At 32.4% G+C, this 17,137-nt stretch overlaps 1 protein-coding gene across 3 annotated transcripts in view; it reads right to left on the bottom strand.

The window, feature by feature from the left end:
- kat80 (katanin p80) overlaps window positions 1-17,137 on the bottom strand; it is a 68,576-nt gene that overhangs the window by 48,434 nt on the left and 3,005 nt on the right. For 2 of the 3 annotated variants that reach the window (XM_090158032.1, XM_090158033.1), the window contains exons 1-2: window positions 16,027-16,403; window positions 15,825-15,955 (exon numbers count right to left, since the gene is read on the bottom strand). In XM_090158032.1, coding sequence (XP_090014158.1) covers window positions 15,825-15,955; window positions 16,027-16,150 — 255 coding nt within the window. In that variant the 5' untranslated portion in view covers window positions 16,151-16,403. Of the gene's footprint in view, window positions 1-15,824; window positions 15,956-16,026; window positions 16,404-17,137 lie in introns of those variants that run through there. The other variant, XM_090158034.1, reaches the window with a different exon arrangement.

Here is a 17,137-nt window from a genome sequence, read left to right as displayed (position 1 = left end):
GTATGAAATACTATGAAGTGTATTCCGTTTTGTGATAATCCTGGTGGCCAAAATGTTAAATTAGGTGATCCACCATAAATATGATACACTCGTTTCTGCCTTTCTCTCCAAAAACGCTTTGTAATTACAAAAGCCCCGTGTCAACGGAATTACCAAACTTAAATCGTTGAAACCTTTTTGCCCGTTTGGTCCTGACGCAATAGCTAACTCTACATGTCTCTAGAATTATTTTTGAAATTAAATAATAAACTGCTTCATCTTTTGCCTAAGATCAAAGCGTAGTTTTGTTTTCGCAACTGCTGCTCACGTATACCATTACAAATTGGATGGATTTATACGATGCATTATAAAAGGTTGCCAGTTTTTTCGGATTCAAATTCCCTGACTTTTCCAGGTTTTACCTGGTCATTTACGGAGACTTATTTTGAGCCAAAATTGTCCTATTTTAACCTAAATTTGCCACCAAAAATTAAATTCCCTAACCGTTATACTAATATTTTAACCCCCTGACTACAAAATCCCAGTGAACTATATACAAAATTTTCTGATTGTATTTCCCTGACTTTTCCAGGTTTTCCTTGACAAATTTGCCAAATTTTTCCTTGTCATTTTTGTAGAATAAATGACCGGTTTAAGGTAAAATCCTAAAGAAAAATTTCATTTCATTATTGCCTGATTTTTTTAGGGTCATTTTCAAATTCCCCGACCTTTCGGAACCATTTTCAAATTCTCCGCCTTTTCCATGTCCTGTATGAAACCTGTACTAACGCGAAAATTAATTTTAAATATCAAAACATAAAAGTGCAGCGCTGGAACCAGTATTGGTTAAAGGCAAAATGTAAATTCTATCCTAAAACGCTAAATCTGACCAGACACATTCACGACCTCAATATGGGCGTGCAAAAAAAAACCGAATACAATTATCTAGGCTATGGGTAACACTTAACGGGAAAAATCATTATTCATATCATGAATTGACGAGTTCTAAAACACGTTTTAACAAAACTTAAAACGTCAAATCTAAACAACGGTTCCTCTACTAAATTACAGTGTACAATTCTAAAAAAAAAGTATAAAATCGGGTTTGGAATAACGGGTTTTCGGCTAATTTCAATATGTGGATTACTCGCGAGTCATTATCGGGGTACAGCCCATTTCGATAAGCGCGAGAGGCCAGGGAACCTTGCCGATAGCAATCCCATCTCGGGGAAGAGCGGGAGAAAGGCGCGTCTCTAATTAACAGAAAGCGCTTTCTTCGTTTTTCCGCGATAGCGAAAATGAGGACGCCGCTAATTTATACGAAATTTCTCTTCCTCGCCATTCTTTCAAAAAGCTTTCACCGCGTCCATTTCAATTACGAGATCCACTTACTAATTTCGCTTCAATTACTTTTAAACGTAATATTACCTCTCAGAGTCAGTGTTACCTAAATATCACTTTTTTAGAATTAAGTCCGTGTCAGTTGCAAAAAGTTACTAATAATCAGTAAATACATTTAAATGGTGTAAATAATATCTTTCAGATATGTAGCATCACTTACATGTGAGATAATGTTTCAGTTTTTCACAAAAGAACCATTAAAAACACCTTAAAGATATATAAGAGACAAATTCAAACACCGGAAAAAATCTTTGAAAAATAGCCAAAATAAATAACTAGATTGGGCTACAATTGAGTTTCTAGCCCAAAACCTGGCAACTAATCCAGTATATTTGTCTAAAATAGCACACGCACTTAAGATTTATATTTATAAATCATGGATGGCCAACACGTGGCCCGCCGTGTTTTAAATTTCTTAATTATAAATTTTGAATTCCGATTTTCAAATGTAGCGCGCATTTTGTAATGTACTCATTCCATATAAAAAATAGGATTATTTTTCTAAAAATTTAGGACTTTGTAGGATTATTTTTCTAAAAATTTAGGACTTTGTAGGATATTTTTCTAAAAATTTAGGACTTTGTAGGATATTTTTCTAAAAATTTAGGACTTTGTAGGATATTTTTCTAAAAATTTAGGACTTTGTAGGATATTTTTCTAAAAATTTAGGACTTTGTAGGATATTTTTCTAAAAATTTAGGACTTTGTAGGATATTTTTCTAAAAATTTAGGACTTTGTAGGATATTTTTCTAAAAATTTAGGACTTTGTAGGATATTTTTCTAAAAATTTAGGACTTTGTAGGATATTTTTCTAAAAATTTAGGACTTTGTAGGATATTTTTCTAAAAATTTAGGACTTTGTAGGATATTTTTCTAAAAATTTAGGACTTTGTAGGATATTTTTCTAAAAATTTAGGACTTTGTAGGATATTTTTCTAAAAATTTAGGACTTTGTAGGATATTTTTCTAAAAATTTAGGACTTTGTAGGATATTTTTCTAAAAATTTAGGACTTTGTAGGATATTTTTCTAAAAATTTAGGACTTTGTAGGATATTTTTCTAAAAATTTAGGACTTTGTAGGATATTTTTCTAAAAATTTAGGACTTTGTAGGATATTTTTCTAAAAATTTAGGACTTTGTAGGATATTTTTCTAAAAATTTAGGACTTTGTAGGATATTTTTCTAAAAATTTAGGACTTTGTAGGATATTTTTCTAAAAATTTAGGACTTTGTAGGATATTTTTCTAAAAATTTAGGACTTTGTAGGATATTTTTCTAAAAATTTAGGACTTTGTAGGATATTTTTCTAAAAATTTAGGACTTTGTAGGATATTTTTCTAAAAATTTAGGACTTTGTAGGATATTTTTCTAAAAATTTAGGACTTTGTAGGATATTTTTCTAAAAATTTAGGACTTTGTAGGATATTTTTCTAAAAATTTAGGACTTTGTAGGATATTTTTCTAAAAATTTAGGACTTTGTAGGATATTTTTCTAAAAATTTAGGACTTTGTAGGATATTTTTCTAAAAATATAGGACTTTCTAGGATATTTTTCTAAAAATATAGGACTTTCTAGGATATTTTTCTAAAAATATAGGACTTTCTAGGATATTTTTCTAAAAATATAGGACTTGGTAGGATTCTTTTTTAAATTATCGGACTTTATATGCCATTTCATTTACTAACTTTATGCATTTAAAAACAAAATCTATATCTTCGATTTTAACTTACAAAAACTATTTAACAATTTTATCACAAAAATATACTACTAGCTAACCATGTTAACAATAACAAAAGTGTAGACTATAATGACTTTGTATAGGAATTTATCCTATAGCTAAATCTAACAATTTAACTGAGGGGCGGGATTTGAAATGGGCAAAATATCAAAATTATAAGACTTTTAAAGGACTTTTCGGGGATTTGGCTAAAATCAAAGGATGGTATAGTACATTTTTGAAAATATAGGATGGTATAGTACATTTTTGAAAATATAGGATGGTATAGTACATTTTTTAAAATCTACTAACGAAAACTTCAGGCGTTAACGGCCGAAGACAACCACTTCCTTCTTACAAAAAATACACGTACTACTGAAAATCTCTTACGATGAAGGTGTTTAATATATTACAGGGTTGCTACAATATTCTCAGATTCAAATTCCCTGCTCTTCCCGACCATTTTAAGGCCAAAATTATCGTTTTTTTTTAACATTTATCAGAAGTTAATAAATTTAATCAACCTTTATTTCAGTACAAAAGTTATTTCAATGTTAAAAAACCGTTCAAGGATCTAAATAATAATAATAACCGAATTTCCGATAGATCTATAGAAAAATCGCCTTAAAAAAGATAAAACTGAATTCCCTGACTTTTTACCAATTCTTAAAATTCCCTGACCTTTCCCTGACTTTTTATGGACATTTTAAATTTCCCTGACGTGTGGCAGCCCGGTATTAATATAACTATTTGTTCAATTACAAAGATTAGTATAAAATTATTATATTTACGACAATATTTCAAACGTTCCCAATTCAAAACCTAGTTTGCTAACAAAGTTGGTTTAAAAATTAGCTTTTACAAATAGGACTTTAAGATAACTTTGAAAACATTGAAATTTAAAAATAGTAACCTTAGATGAGAGATAGGAACCCGCCATGGCAGCTCATAAAGGACCAAGTTGCACCCGCCAACAGAGACAAAATAGCCAGCGAAACTGACATAATTTAAGCCCAATCGGGAAAGTAACGTTTTTGAAAAAGGCATAAGCGCCAAGGTCTAAACAATGAAACAATTAGTTCGGCTTGAAACGGGAGATTGGAGAGAAAAATAGCAGCAATTTCTCATACGTAATGTTTTAAGACAATGAGTTTTGGGTATTCTCTCCTTTATAGTAGAAAAGCGTCCGTTGTCCGATTGGGACAGATAACGTCGAAACAATACTTCCTTCGGTGGCCTTATTTCGCGTGTCTTATAAAGTCGACTAGCGTGAAAATGCTACGAAATTAAAATGATACACAGTCTACCCTCGTCCTCGTTATACAAGAAGGGGAAAACTTGGTCGAAAATTCAAGGTTTTCGCGAAAAAATATGCCGTAAAAAAGATGACTGGTTTACGCACCTGCTCGTCACTGTCTCCAGGGGTGATATTAATCACCTCACGACGGATAAATTATGATCGAGAAGGGGTTGAATCTGTTGACCCCGTCAGTTAGCGACGCTAAATTGGGGTCAAAACTGGAGATAACTTCTCCTTATTACCTATTACCGGTAATCTTTTTTTTTTTGCTAAAATATTACCACGATTATATTGCATACTTTCTGCCTTTGGAGGCAATTTCGCCAAGAGAATCGGTGGGAAAGTTTGAAGGATGTTTAAGTTGGGATCGCACAAGGAAGAAACCGTTTAGGGGACAATCGACCATTATGACTTGCCCTAGGTCATCATTGCAATCGGCTACGTCGTCTGCCGCCCCAAAGGCACAAACGCCGCTTTGAATCTTAAATCTAAGGAATTTGTTCCAAATTCTAACATTTTCGAAATTCAGTCTACAAGGAAACACTGGTATATTTTTTAATAAATTTTGAAGCTTTAAAAATTGATTTATTGGGGGTATTTTTTCAGCGATGCACGTTAAATGTTAAAGACTGAATTAAAAATAATTAAAATTAGAAAATATAGAAGAGTAGCAACTTTGAGGATTTATTTATTTTTTGACCTATTAATTTCCGGTAAGTCAGATTGAACTTAATCAGATACAAGACTTATTCAATCTAGAGTCGTTATTCCTCTGATATATAATAATTATCAGCTAGGCTAATACCCAAGGCACCACCATAGGCCAAGTCATCTAGCCACTTTTAATGCCTTTAAACAGGTGGCCGGGTTACAATGCGTAGGAGGGTGGTGGCAAGCGCTTCATGCGAAGCGAGCTAACAGCTCCCTACACTCACTATTACCGTTAACCTCTTAAGTTTTTTGTATTAAGAATATATTTAACAAAACTATATCGTTTAATTTTATTTATAGTGATTGAATATGATTAAATTAATTTTATTCAAATGTGTTTCCTTCGCTAAATTAAATCTTAACGAATAAAAAAAATTAAGTTTAATATTTATAATCAACCATATTTTTTATATGGTTTAATTTTATAATTTTTTATATACGTGAACGGACAAAATTGTAGCCGAGTGTATACGTACAATCTACACCTCTACAAGTTTCCCCGTTCACGTTTTATTGAGGTGTCTTAACCCGTGCATTGTCACTATGAATAAAACAAGAATATTTCTATCAGGTCTCAAATCTATCGAAACGAAAACGAAAAAGATTAAAATAAGCTATTTCTTTGCAATTTTTTCTACACTCACTATTACCGTTCACCTCAACAAGTTTTTATCGAAAGTTAAACTTAAGAACTCGGGGGAAAACCACTTTAACCAGTGGCGAGAGAACTTGCAAACTCAACGCGGAAGGAGTAGTTTTCACCCATATAAGCCGTGTTCACACTATACACTTTGGAACCGTTTTTAAACGGTTTCGAAAGCTAAAATTGAACATTTTCGGAGTCAACTGTATTAATAGCCATACGATAAATACATTCGACAGCAAAATTTTACAATTTGTACTTTCGAAATCGTTTTAAAACGGTTCCAAAGTGTCTAGTGTGAACGCGGCTTTTGTCTACGGTTTTAAATAGCGAATTTACGTGTATTTCCAACAGCTTGTAAATACTCGGTACGCCCTCATAATTAACCTTCCATTGATAAGATTTAAAAATATCTCCGGAATGCTTTTCTTTTACACCACCAACCGTATTTCGGAACACACTCAATAAAAAATACCCGCATTGAAATAAAAAAAAGTACGAAAATATACCATTGGGGTTTTGGTATAAATTTAAACAAGTTTTTTTTACTTTATTTTTATTTAACTCCGATTTTTTTACGTAATCAATTTTATTTTAAAAAAACTGGTTATTTTAATCTATTTATTTAAATCGGATTTTTTATATAATCGATTTTATTTCAACCAACTGGTTATTTTAATCGATTTTATTTCAACCAACTGTTTATTTTTATCGATTTCATTTAAACCCATTTCTTATTTTAATCAATTTAATTTAAACCCATTTCTTATTTTAATCAATTTAATTTAAACCCATTTCTTATTTTAATCAATTTAATTTAAACCCATTTCTTATTTTAATCAATTTAATTTAAACCAATTTCTTATTTTAATCAATTTAATTTAAACCAATTTTTGTTATTTATCTATTATTTATTTTAAATGACTATATCAATCTTGATAATTTGTGTGCGGCGGTAATTTAAACTAAAATTCAAATTAATCTTATATAAAAATAATGACTACTTGTAATTTAGTTTGCTCTGAATTGGTATTGCTACCGAAACTATTTTTATAAAAACAATATATAATAAGTAACATAATAATCATAAGTATGAGACTTCCTATGGTTTTAATGTTATTTTTTTGATTGAACCTTTTTCTCGACACGTACATTTTCAGCCAGCTCAGACTTGGACTCGTAACCGAACTGAGTAGTATATTTTCGTCCTTGGTAGCAGTACATTTCTCCTTGGGCATATTTAGACACGAAGCTATAGGAGCAACAAACACAAGGAGAACGCAGCTAGCCTTTAAACACGCTAACGAAGGGTTGTGTACGAATTTCATTGGACGAGCGTCACGAGCCTTTACGCTGAACGTTATACGGACGGGGGAGAAGACAATTTCCGAATTTGCCCCTTCCGACGGCAGCAGGCGCTAAAGCGTCTAGCCAATGAAAAATGTACACAAGAAAATCCACGACTTTTGACGGGTTGCGTTCTCCTTGTGTGGGCAGTGCTGTGTTTGTTGTCCCTAGCTAGAAGGCTCTGTACTGAATAAAATAAATTTGAAAATCAAAATAAATTTGGTGATAATGTTTGCAAATTGTCATACTCGTGCCACATTATCCGTAAGGCTAACTAGGCCCAAGGTTTGTAAAAAAGGGAACTATAAGGTTGCCTCAATCGCGTGGTTTTTTTAACAAAATATTACGGCTTTTGCGTTGCTAGGTAAAATCGTGACGTCAGCCAGATGAGATCATATTGAAAAACAACTGAGACTCATCTGGGTGACGTCATCAATTTTAATTCGTACATAAATTGATCGAGACCCCCTTGAACTAGGCCCACCAAGAGCAGGGACCCATGCTAGGGCCCCCGCCATGGGTTAATACGGCACTTATCATACTTATTGGTATTACGATGTTACTTAAATAATTATATTATAAGTATAATAGACGATTTAAATAAATAACTTTCTCCAAAAAAACATTTACCACATAACAGAAACCTTTTTTCATATCATAACTTGAACTATCGAGATACAAAACCCGAGAAATCGGTAAAAAACAACTATAGGTTAGTGGCCTTTGCTAAGCCTAAATAAAAAATCCAAAACAAAATAGATTTCCATTAAGCCTCGGCGTAAGATTTAAACGGGGGAGAGACTCTTTCCGATACAGTTGAGGAAATCCTAGCAGAGACGCACTTTGGCATGAAGGTCAATGGCCGTAGACGGACACTCTCCGCAGCAACCCCCCCCCCCCCCCACGCGGAGAGCGAAGGTCCCCACCCCGTCGCGTCTACCCTTTTCGTCCGAAAACTGACCGCCCTCTTTAACTGACCACTAAAACAAAGAACGGCCGGCTGGACGCGAATGAGAGATAGTTTGAGTGGTAGGGGTGAGACGAATATACCTTTTATCAAATCAGTATTCACCAGTCATTGCCAGCTAAGCGTTTTCGGAGGAAAAAATTAGCGAGCATCGTATTTCAAAGAATGGCTTTCATTATCTAAATTGCGTTTCTAGTTAAATGATCAATTTCTCGATACAGCGTGAATTTCCAGATATTCGACGAAATTCCACAAACAAAGATTATAAGTAAATATTCTCGCTAATTTTAAACGCTAATTATACATGAATTTGATAATTATGACGAAATGCGGTGAGGATAAAACCCGTGAAGATTATAAGAGAAATTAACTTTTCCTGGTACCAGGGTATTAGACGGTTCTGAGTTTTGCGGAGATGCAAATTTTGCACGCTTACTTTTTTTGCTGGGGCCTCGTTACGTCGCGTTACGAGAAGATGTCCGATTATAATATTTGAGGGAAAAACTTACCATCATGGTATAAACAAACTGGTTCTTTTCGGTTTAATTGCACCAACACACTCGACTTCCGGTGACACCCTCCCTACCCACCCTTATAATTATCGCATTCATAAGCACCCAAACCGGAGTATGGTAATTTAATCACGATATAATATTAAATTCAAATTAAGTTAATGATAAACAAATCACTAATTAATGTATTTCGTTAAATATATACCATACCGCTTATTGTATAGATGGGAAATGGGTAAAAATCAAAATAATTTTGTAACAGAAGTATAGACTAGAATGACTTTGTATAGGAATTTATCATATAGCTAAATCTTGCAATTTAACTGACGAGGAGACTACCCGAGGTGATAATCACCGATTTGCATGGAAAAGTTGCAATGGGCATTAGTTTTGCCATGGCAACCGAAAATGTTTTTGACAACACAGTATGTATATTTTCCCATTGAAAATAACATGGGAATCTAAGCACTTCTAAGGGTCCCCCCTGTGAAAAATAGCAAAACCAAAAAAAAAATAGATAAAAATTGACAAATTAAATTAATTTTATGATATTTTGATGAATTTTGGTCAATTTGATTAAAATATGTAAAAATTGTTCAGAATCGGTATAAATGGAGAAAAGCGAAATATGAAGATAAAAAAGTTGTATTTGCCAACTAATCGCCGAATCGACGATAATAAACGAATTTTATCGAAATTAATAAAATGGAATTAGGTTGTTTGAATTTGATCAAAATTAACAATTTTTAATTTGAATTATTATCATTATTTTTTTACCTTGGAAGTGCTCAGATTCCCATGTTATTTTCAATGGGAAAAATATACATACTGTGTTGTCAAAAACATTTTCGGTTGACATGGCAAAACTAATACCCATTGCAACTTTTCCGTTGGTGAAATTTCATATTCCAATAAGTTTTACACAACCACCTAGTTTCAACAAAATCGGTGATTATCACCTCGGGTAGTCTCCTCGTGAGTGGCGGGATTTGAAATGAGTAAAATATCAAAATTATAGGACGTTATCGGACATTTTTGAAAATATAGGACGTTATCGGACATTTTTGAAAATATAGGACGTTATCGGACATTTTTTGAAAATATAGGACGTTATCGGACATTTTTGAAAATATAGGACTTTATCGGACATTTTTGAAAATATAGGACTTTATCGGACATTTTTGAAAATATAGGACTTTATCGGACATTTTTGAAAATATAGGACTTTATCGGACATTTTTGAAAATATAGGACTTTATCGGACATTTTTGAAAATATAGGACTTTATCGGACATTTTTGAAAATATAGGACTTTATCGGACATTTTGGAAAATATAGGACTTTATCGGACATTTTGGAAAATATAGGACTTTATCGGACATTTTGGAAAATATAGGACTTTATCGGACATTTTGGAAAATATAGGACTTTATCGGACATTTTGGAAAATATAGGACTTTATCGGACATTTTGGAAAATATAGGACTTTATCGGACATTTTTTAAAATATAGGACTTTATCGGACATTTTTTAAAATATAGGACTTTATCGGACATTTTTTAAAATATAGGACTTTATCGGACATTTTTTAAAATATAGGACTTTATCGGACATTTTTGAAAATATAGGACTTTATCGGACATTTTTGAAAATATAAGACTTTATCGGACATTTTTGAAAATATAAGACTTTATCGGACCTCCTGGGGGCCCTGCGTTTCCATGGCAACTGACTAGTCACTTTCTAAACGTCTAATTTAAAAGGGTCTCTAATGAACGGAACTTTTAAAATTCAGCGAGTTGGAAAGCGCCAATATTTATGCATAAGAATAGGAGAGGTGGCTGAAAAGAGGCGCTATCTTCGGAAAGGGAAAGACAATGGGCTTCCACTCTCTCGCCGGATTTGCAAAAGCGCGTTTCTTTTCTTAACGACTTCTTTTTTAAATCGGTCGGAACTTGGGGTGGAAGAAGAAAAAACAAAAGGTGCGTTCGAGAGAAATGATAAAAAGGTCAGAGCCGTTGAAACGTTCGCCACAAACATTCCCCCCGACGTTATTTCTCAACAAGGAGAGCCGTTGAAGAACGCGCGCGGTTGTGAACTTCCGAGGGTTTCATTTTCATGAAAATCACCTAGAGAGAATTTTGATAAAGCGTAGAAGCAGAGGCAAGAGAAAAATTCAAATCCAGGCCACCGTGCGTGGGCATTGTCAAGCGGTTGCGTATGAAAACAAGTTAGACAGTGCCATGATAGGGTTTCACCGGATGGTCGCTGGACATTATTATTATTATTGGTAATTTCAGAAATATTAAGCTATGTAAATGGGAGCTAAAGCTTGACACGAATTATGAAAATACTAAGAAATATTTTACGTAGAAAGTGCCCAAAATTGTAGCATACTGAAATTTTTTAAATATAACTAGGTGGGGATTGAAATAAAATCAATTAAACTATCTTCAGTATGGAAAATTAGCTCGTTTACTTCTGGTAATATCATATAATTTATAATATTTTTAATATAATTTGGGGTATAGTTAAAGTATGGATGCACCAATATATCAGCCTATTTTTTTAATATCGGTATCGGCCAATATCGTCTTAAACACGAAGCCGATATTGGCAGATATTAGAAAAATATTTTCAGGAAATATAAGAAAATTCTCGATTAACTATTAATAATATTTTATTTGATTGGCCCGCCACGAACGCCAGACTTCAGAAGCTAGATCATACTTTTTTAGACAGGAGGTTACGAGTGTAAACAAATAAAAAAACAACGATATTCGATTTGTGATCGAAAATATGTATCCAGTAAAATGAAAAGAAACATATTCGGATATGAAACTTTTTTCCATGAAAAATTAGAATAAAATGGTATGACAGCGTACTGAACCGACTTTTAAAATGATTTTATCACATACACTACTGTTATGATAGATAACTTACAAAGTCGGACCTAATTTAGACCTACGATTTTTTATTTCAAATTTGAAACCGAGATAATCCCATGCTTTTTTAAAATGGAATTTTTTTTTGGTTTTAAGTGGTCAAAAACATTTTCGGTTGCCATGGCAAATCGAATGGGTAGTGCAACGTCTCCTTTTGGGAAATTTCGTATCGGTCTACATTACGCCCAACTTTGAACCAAACCGGAAATAAACACCTCAGGTACTCCCCTTGTTAGTTAATATCGACCGACATTATTGGCCACAAATAGTCGATATATCGGCTGTACCCACATCGGTGCATCCCTACTTTTGGAATAAATAGTTTAATAGTTTTTTTCTCAAGGACAAATTTCAATAAATTTTACATAAATTTAAGTATAGTATGGCAGGTTTAATGCGGTGATAACATTCTACAACGGTCTATTTAATAACTTACCCCCGTAAATGAACGGGTTAAAAAACAAAGTGTTTTTAATAGCAGACTCCGAAAAGCGGGCAAAAAGCTAAGCTATAATAAACTTTGAGAATTTCCGCTTCCAAAGTGCGAAACATCCTAAGGAACATTCGTTTGCAAAAAGGGCTGGTTTTTCTCGGATAACGTGGGTATCGCGAAGCGTAGGTATTTACTTCCAACCAAAATACATTCCGCAGAAAAACGAGCCTACGTAACTATGCTTTTTTTTAAGTAATAATTTCCTAGAAGCAACGAAATCGATGGGTTGAAACTTCGATGACTTAAAGATCGATGGTCCTTTGGGCCGGTTTTACCGTAAATTTCATTAAAAAAAATCACTCATAATCCTGAACAAGCGTTTTTCTCTAAAGAACGGGGTGATATTATATTTGGAAACGTTAGCTCCCACCAAAATCTGTTAAATAATTAGACTTTCGATGGTAAAAATAAGGTAATATAGGTATCAAACAGGGTTTCCGAAGTAGTATTTAACAGTGGTAAATACCGTTATGGTATAAAATGGGAGAAGTGGTAAACAATATATTTCCATGAATTATTTACAGTATTTAAAACTAAAACCTCTCTTTAAAACAGACTTGTAGAGTAATGAAAGTTTTAAAGTCTCCTAAAGTTGATATATTCCCTTTTTGGAATTGCAATATAATGTCAGGGTTAGCATTTTATTTAAAATCAAATCAATAACTTTATTGGTTTTTATACAATTAATAATTAACGGATATTTTACTTTTATCAGTTAGGCAATCTTGAATTAAATGAAATCATAATTTTAATTATTATTTCATATTTTAGTTTGCTCAGATTTTCTATGTATTTTAATTTTTTAAGAACCTTTTTTTTTTGGGCAATTTTTATTCCCCCATTGAAATACATTGAGTGATTTGAATCAACGATTTAAAAAAATCACTTATTTAAATCAGCCAATCCTGTACCATGTAAACCAATATTTACCACACCCAATATTCGAAAAAGGTGGTATTTTTCGAACACTGGTACGTAACGTTTGATAATAGCAACCAAATAAAGATCATTTAAAAGCAAAATTAGATATTTATTTGAAAACCGAATTTCATTATCACGATAACTGGCTCGATTATTTATAACCTAAGTATTAAATAAAAGCCCATAGTTAATTAAGGTACAAAATACAGATTTTAGGGTGGTTTACAGAATGCAGGCATTCCTGAGGTATGATGGGAAGCCTTGGTAAATTTTCAAAATAAAATATAAATTTTTGCGCAATTTCTTTTGCTTGAAAGCTTCCAGATGATACTTAGAAAATTGGTTTTAGTAAACCAGATTAATTCTAATATATTTCAGTATAAAAGAAAACAGATTAATTCTAATATATTTCAGTATAAAAGAAAACAGATTAATTCTAATATATTTCAGTATAAAAGAAAACAGATTAATTCGATTAAATTTCAGTATAAAAAGTTAACTTTAACCATTTTAATCATCGTCTGAAAAAACTATTAGCCAATACAAGTTTTTTTACTATAAAAATGGCCAAGAAAGCGTAGGAATTTTCCCAAAATTCTAAACCATCTGTTAAGACATTTTTGTACACGTCGCTCACAGGCAGATAAGAATTGCGAAATACTGGAAATTTAAAAAGAGCGATCGGAAGCTATAGGTATGGTGGGTGCAAAAAGGATGCCATCTAAAGCGAAGATAATCGAGTTATAAGGGACCCACTAAGCAACCTTGGACTACTCAAGAAGCCAAACTCAGCGTGCGATCATTCAGTTGGCTTCGCAAAGTACGCGTACATGAAAGTAGAGTTTCTCAATAAGATACACAACCTGGACGTTAACTAAGTCAATAGAGATTGTTAATTTACGGGCTAAAAAAAAATGCTAATTATTTTTCCTTAAAGCTTACACGAGACATTTCGTAATTCAAAAATGGAAATTATTTCGTAGTAGGTGATGCGAATTAGAGTTTTAATTAATTCCGAAATTCGTCACTAAAACGTAACAGATAAAGAAGATGTAATATATCTCCGTTCACGGCTGATGTCCCAGACCAGTAATCACGCAACGGGGTATATGGATTTGGGGAAGGTCGTTGAAACCGCGACAAATCCGATTCATGCGTAACCACCATTTTTCCAACATTTTGCTTTTTTATCGTTTGGGGGGTGACAGCCTTTACAAGTTTATTTTCTGGTTTACGATGATTCAAAGCCGGTTCAAATACCCAAAAATGTATTTACCAAAGTTCAAAACGAAAACCATTATATTCAATATTTTCATTATTTTGATAAAACTAAAAAACCAAATATAAAAAAAATTATTCAGATATAAACTTAGTTTCAGCCCTTATATTCGTCTTAAATATTTTTAATAATTTAAATATTAAAAATTAGGTACTAAACATATAGCTAACATTGGGAATTTAGCGAAACTTAGCCCAGATAGAAAAACTTAATTTAAATCATTTTTTTCCTAATACCAAAAGTTGTCTAAAAATTTGGATAATTAAAAATATAGACAACATAGAGTTCGGCGTTTGGATAAAAATTAACCACTTATTTTATTTTTATCCATAACCTACAATTATCCGAAAATATAAATTATTTTGCGCATGTTAAATCGTTGTTTATCCATGGATAATATCCATAAATAAACAGTTAACCAAAATATTTTCGATTAATGGAAATTTTATCAGTTAATTTATCTGTTACGCAGAGCTCTAAGACAACATTAGGAATTTAGCCAAGATTAAAAACATAATTTCAAGCATTCTTTTACGGTGTAATTTTAAAGTTGTCTTTTATTGTCATTTATTAAAGTATACACACAGGTGTTTTTCTATTCCAATTATTCTTTACCTAATTCCAAAAATTGTCTAAAATTTTTGATAGTTCAAAATAAAGACAACATCAGGAATTTAGCCAAGATTAAAAACTAAAATTTAGTCTAGAAAAACTATTTTAAAAATTTAGTCTAGAAAAACTATTTTAAAAATTTAGTCTAGAAAAACTATTTTAAAAATTTAGCCTAGAAAAACTATTTTAAAAATTTAGTCTAGAAAAATTATTTTAAAAATTTAGTCTAGAAAAATTATTTTAAAAATTTAGTCTAGAAAAATTATTTTAAAAATTTAGTCTAGAAAAATTATTTTAAAAATTTAGTCTAGAAAAATTATTTTAAAATTAAGTCAAGAATAAACTATTTTAAAATTACGTCAAGAATAAACTATTTTAAAATTAAGTCTAGAAAAATTATTTTAAAATTAAGTCAAGAATAAACTATTTTAAAATTACGTCAAGAATAAACTATTTTAAAATTAAGTCAAGAATAAACTATTTTAAAATTACGTCAAGAATAAACTATTTTAAAATTACGTCAAGAATAAACTATTTTAAAATTACGTCAAGAATAAACTATTTTAAAATTACGTCAAGAATAAACTATTTTAAAATTACGTCAAGAATAAACTATTTTAAAATTACGTCAAGAATTAAATATTTTAAAAGATTATTTAACTAATAAATTATTTCCATGGTTGAAAACTAATTCAGAGCTTGTTTATCTAACTACAAATATTTTCTGTCACAAAGAAGAATCGATACTTCCGAGCCTTCAACGAACATGTGGACGGCAAAGTTATTGGCAAGTATCTATGTGCCAAAACGGATTTTTTTCAGAAGGGTTAAAATCGGGGACACGCCGACTAACAGACCATGACATCGCGACCGAAACAAAATAAAAAGTTCGATAGTTTCGTCAACCATTGTTACTCTATAAATCGAACCAATTCAATAGTAAACCGACACTAAACTAAACCAACACATAGTCCCAAAAAAAAATGCAACGTACCATGATACAATTCGGTTTCCCTATGGCCCACAAGTTGACCTTTTTGTCCTCCCCTCCGGTCACCATGACCCTGCCTGACCTCCGACCCAAAGCCAGGCAGTTGACGCTTTGGCCATGCGCTACGAACTCTTCTGCAAATAAACAACACGTTGTTAAAAATTTAAATTAACAAAATACGCAAAACACACTGTAAATATCGTACCCCAACCAACGGTATAAGAGGTTTGGCGCGAAATTTCTTTGATTTCTTTGCGTTTCTGCCTTCTAAAACTATTAGCCGTGTAGTATCCCATTGAACTGGCCATTTGGTAACCGTTGTAAAACATTGATAAAATATTTTCCAGTTTCTAATCAGCTCACACTTTAATAACGCGGTATCGGTTCAATTAATCCAAGTTAATCCATTCGTCAGGATTAGCGATAATCCAAAGAGCGATAACCGTTTCACCATAACGCGTTCTAATTTTTCAATTAATTTAAAAAAAAAGAAATATATTTAAAATCCGAAAACCCGGCAAAAATCGCGTTGAAAAGACGTCTAAGCTGATGACCGCTCTAGGCAGGTACCTATTGCTTTGTGAGAACGACTAGCCAACCGCTCGAGGGGAAACAACGAGGGGGGAAGGCAATTTCGATCGAAGTTTTACGGGGGTGTACTCCGAAAGGGGGGGGGGGAGCGTACGCACGCTCACGCTCCTTTCCAGCGTCTGTAGTAGATACGTCTATCGCCAGACGACACAACAAAAGGGTTGTTTCACTCCAGCCTACCACAAACGCATCTCCTAATACTTTTTGTCTCTTCACTCCTTAAAACGTTACATTTCCGATCAATGCACTTCGAAGTCACGGCGTTGGTGTTCTATACCTGATTTTTGACAAATTAGCGAGCTTTAAAATACGCGTGGGATATTGGTTTTTGGAACGATAACTTAAATACAATTCCGAAATTCAGTGGGTGAAAATTTTGTTCCCCCTATCTTGGGAAGAGTCGCTTCCCTTATGTCATAACGTCGTCTTCTGTACAGGGTTGCCACAATATTCTCAGATTCAAATTCCCTGACTATATATAAGTTATATAAGGCCAAAATTAGACAGTTTTTATCTTTTACATTTATCAGAAGTTAATAAATTTAATCAACTTATATTTAAGTACAAAAGTTATTTCAACGACCTAAATGATAATAACAGAATTTGCCATAGATCTAGAGTAAAATTACCTTAAAAACGTGTGAAAATAAAACTGAATTCCCCGACTTTTTACAGATTCTTAAAATTACCAGACTTTTTAGGCTAATTTTTAAATTCCCTAACCT

The sequence above is a fragment of the Leiobunum rupestre genome, chromosome 9, assembly GCF_980474605.1.
Source record: "Leiobunum rupestre chromosome 9, qqLeiRupe1.1.hap1, whole genome shotgun sequence".
Taxonomy (NCBI): Eukaryota; Metazoa; Arthropoda; class Arachnida; order Opiliones; family Sclerosomatidae; genus Leiobunum; species Leiobunum rupestre.
This window is presented reverse-complemented; position numbering and strand designations above follow the sequence as displayed.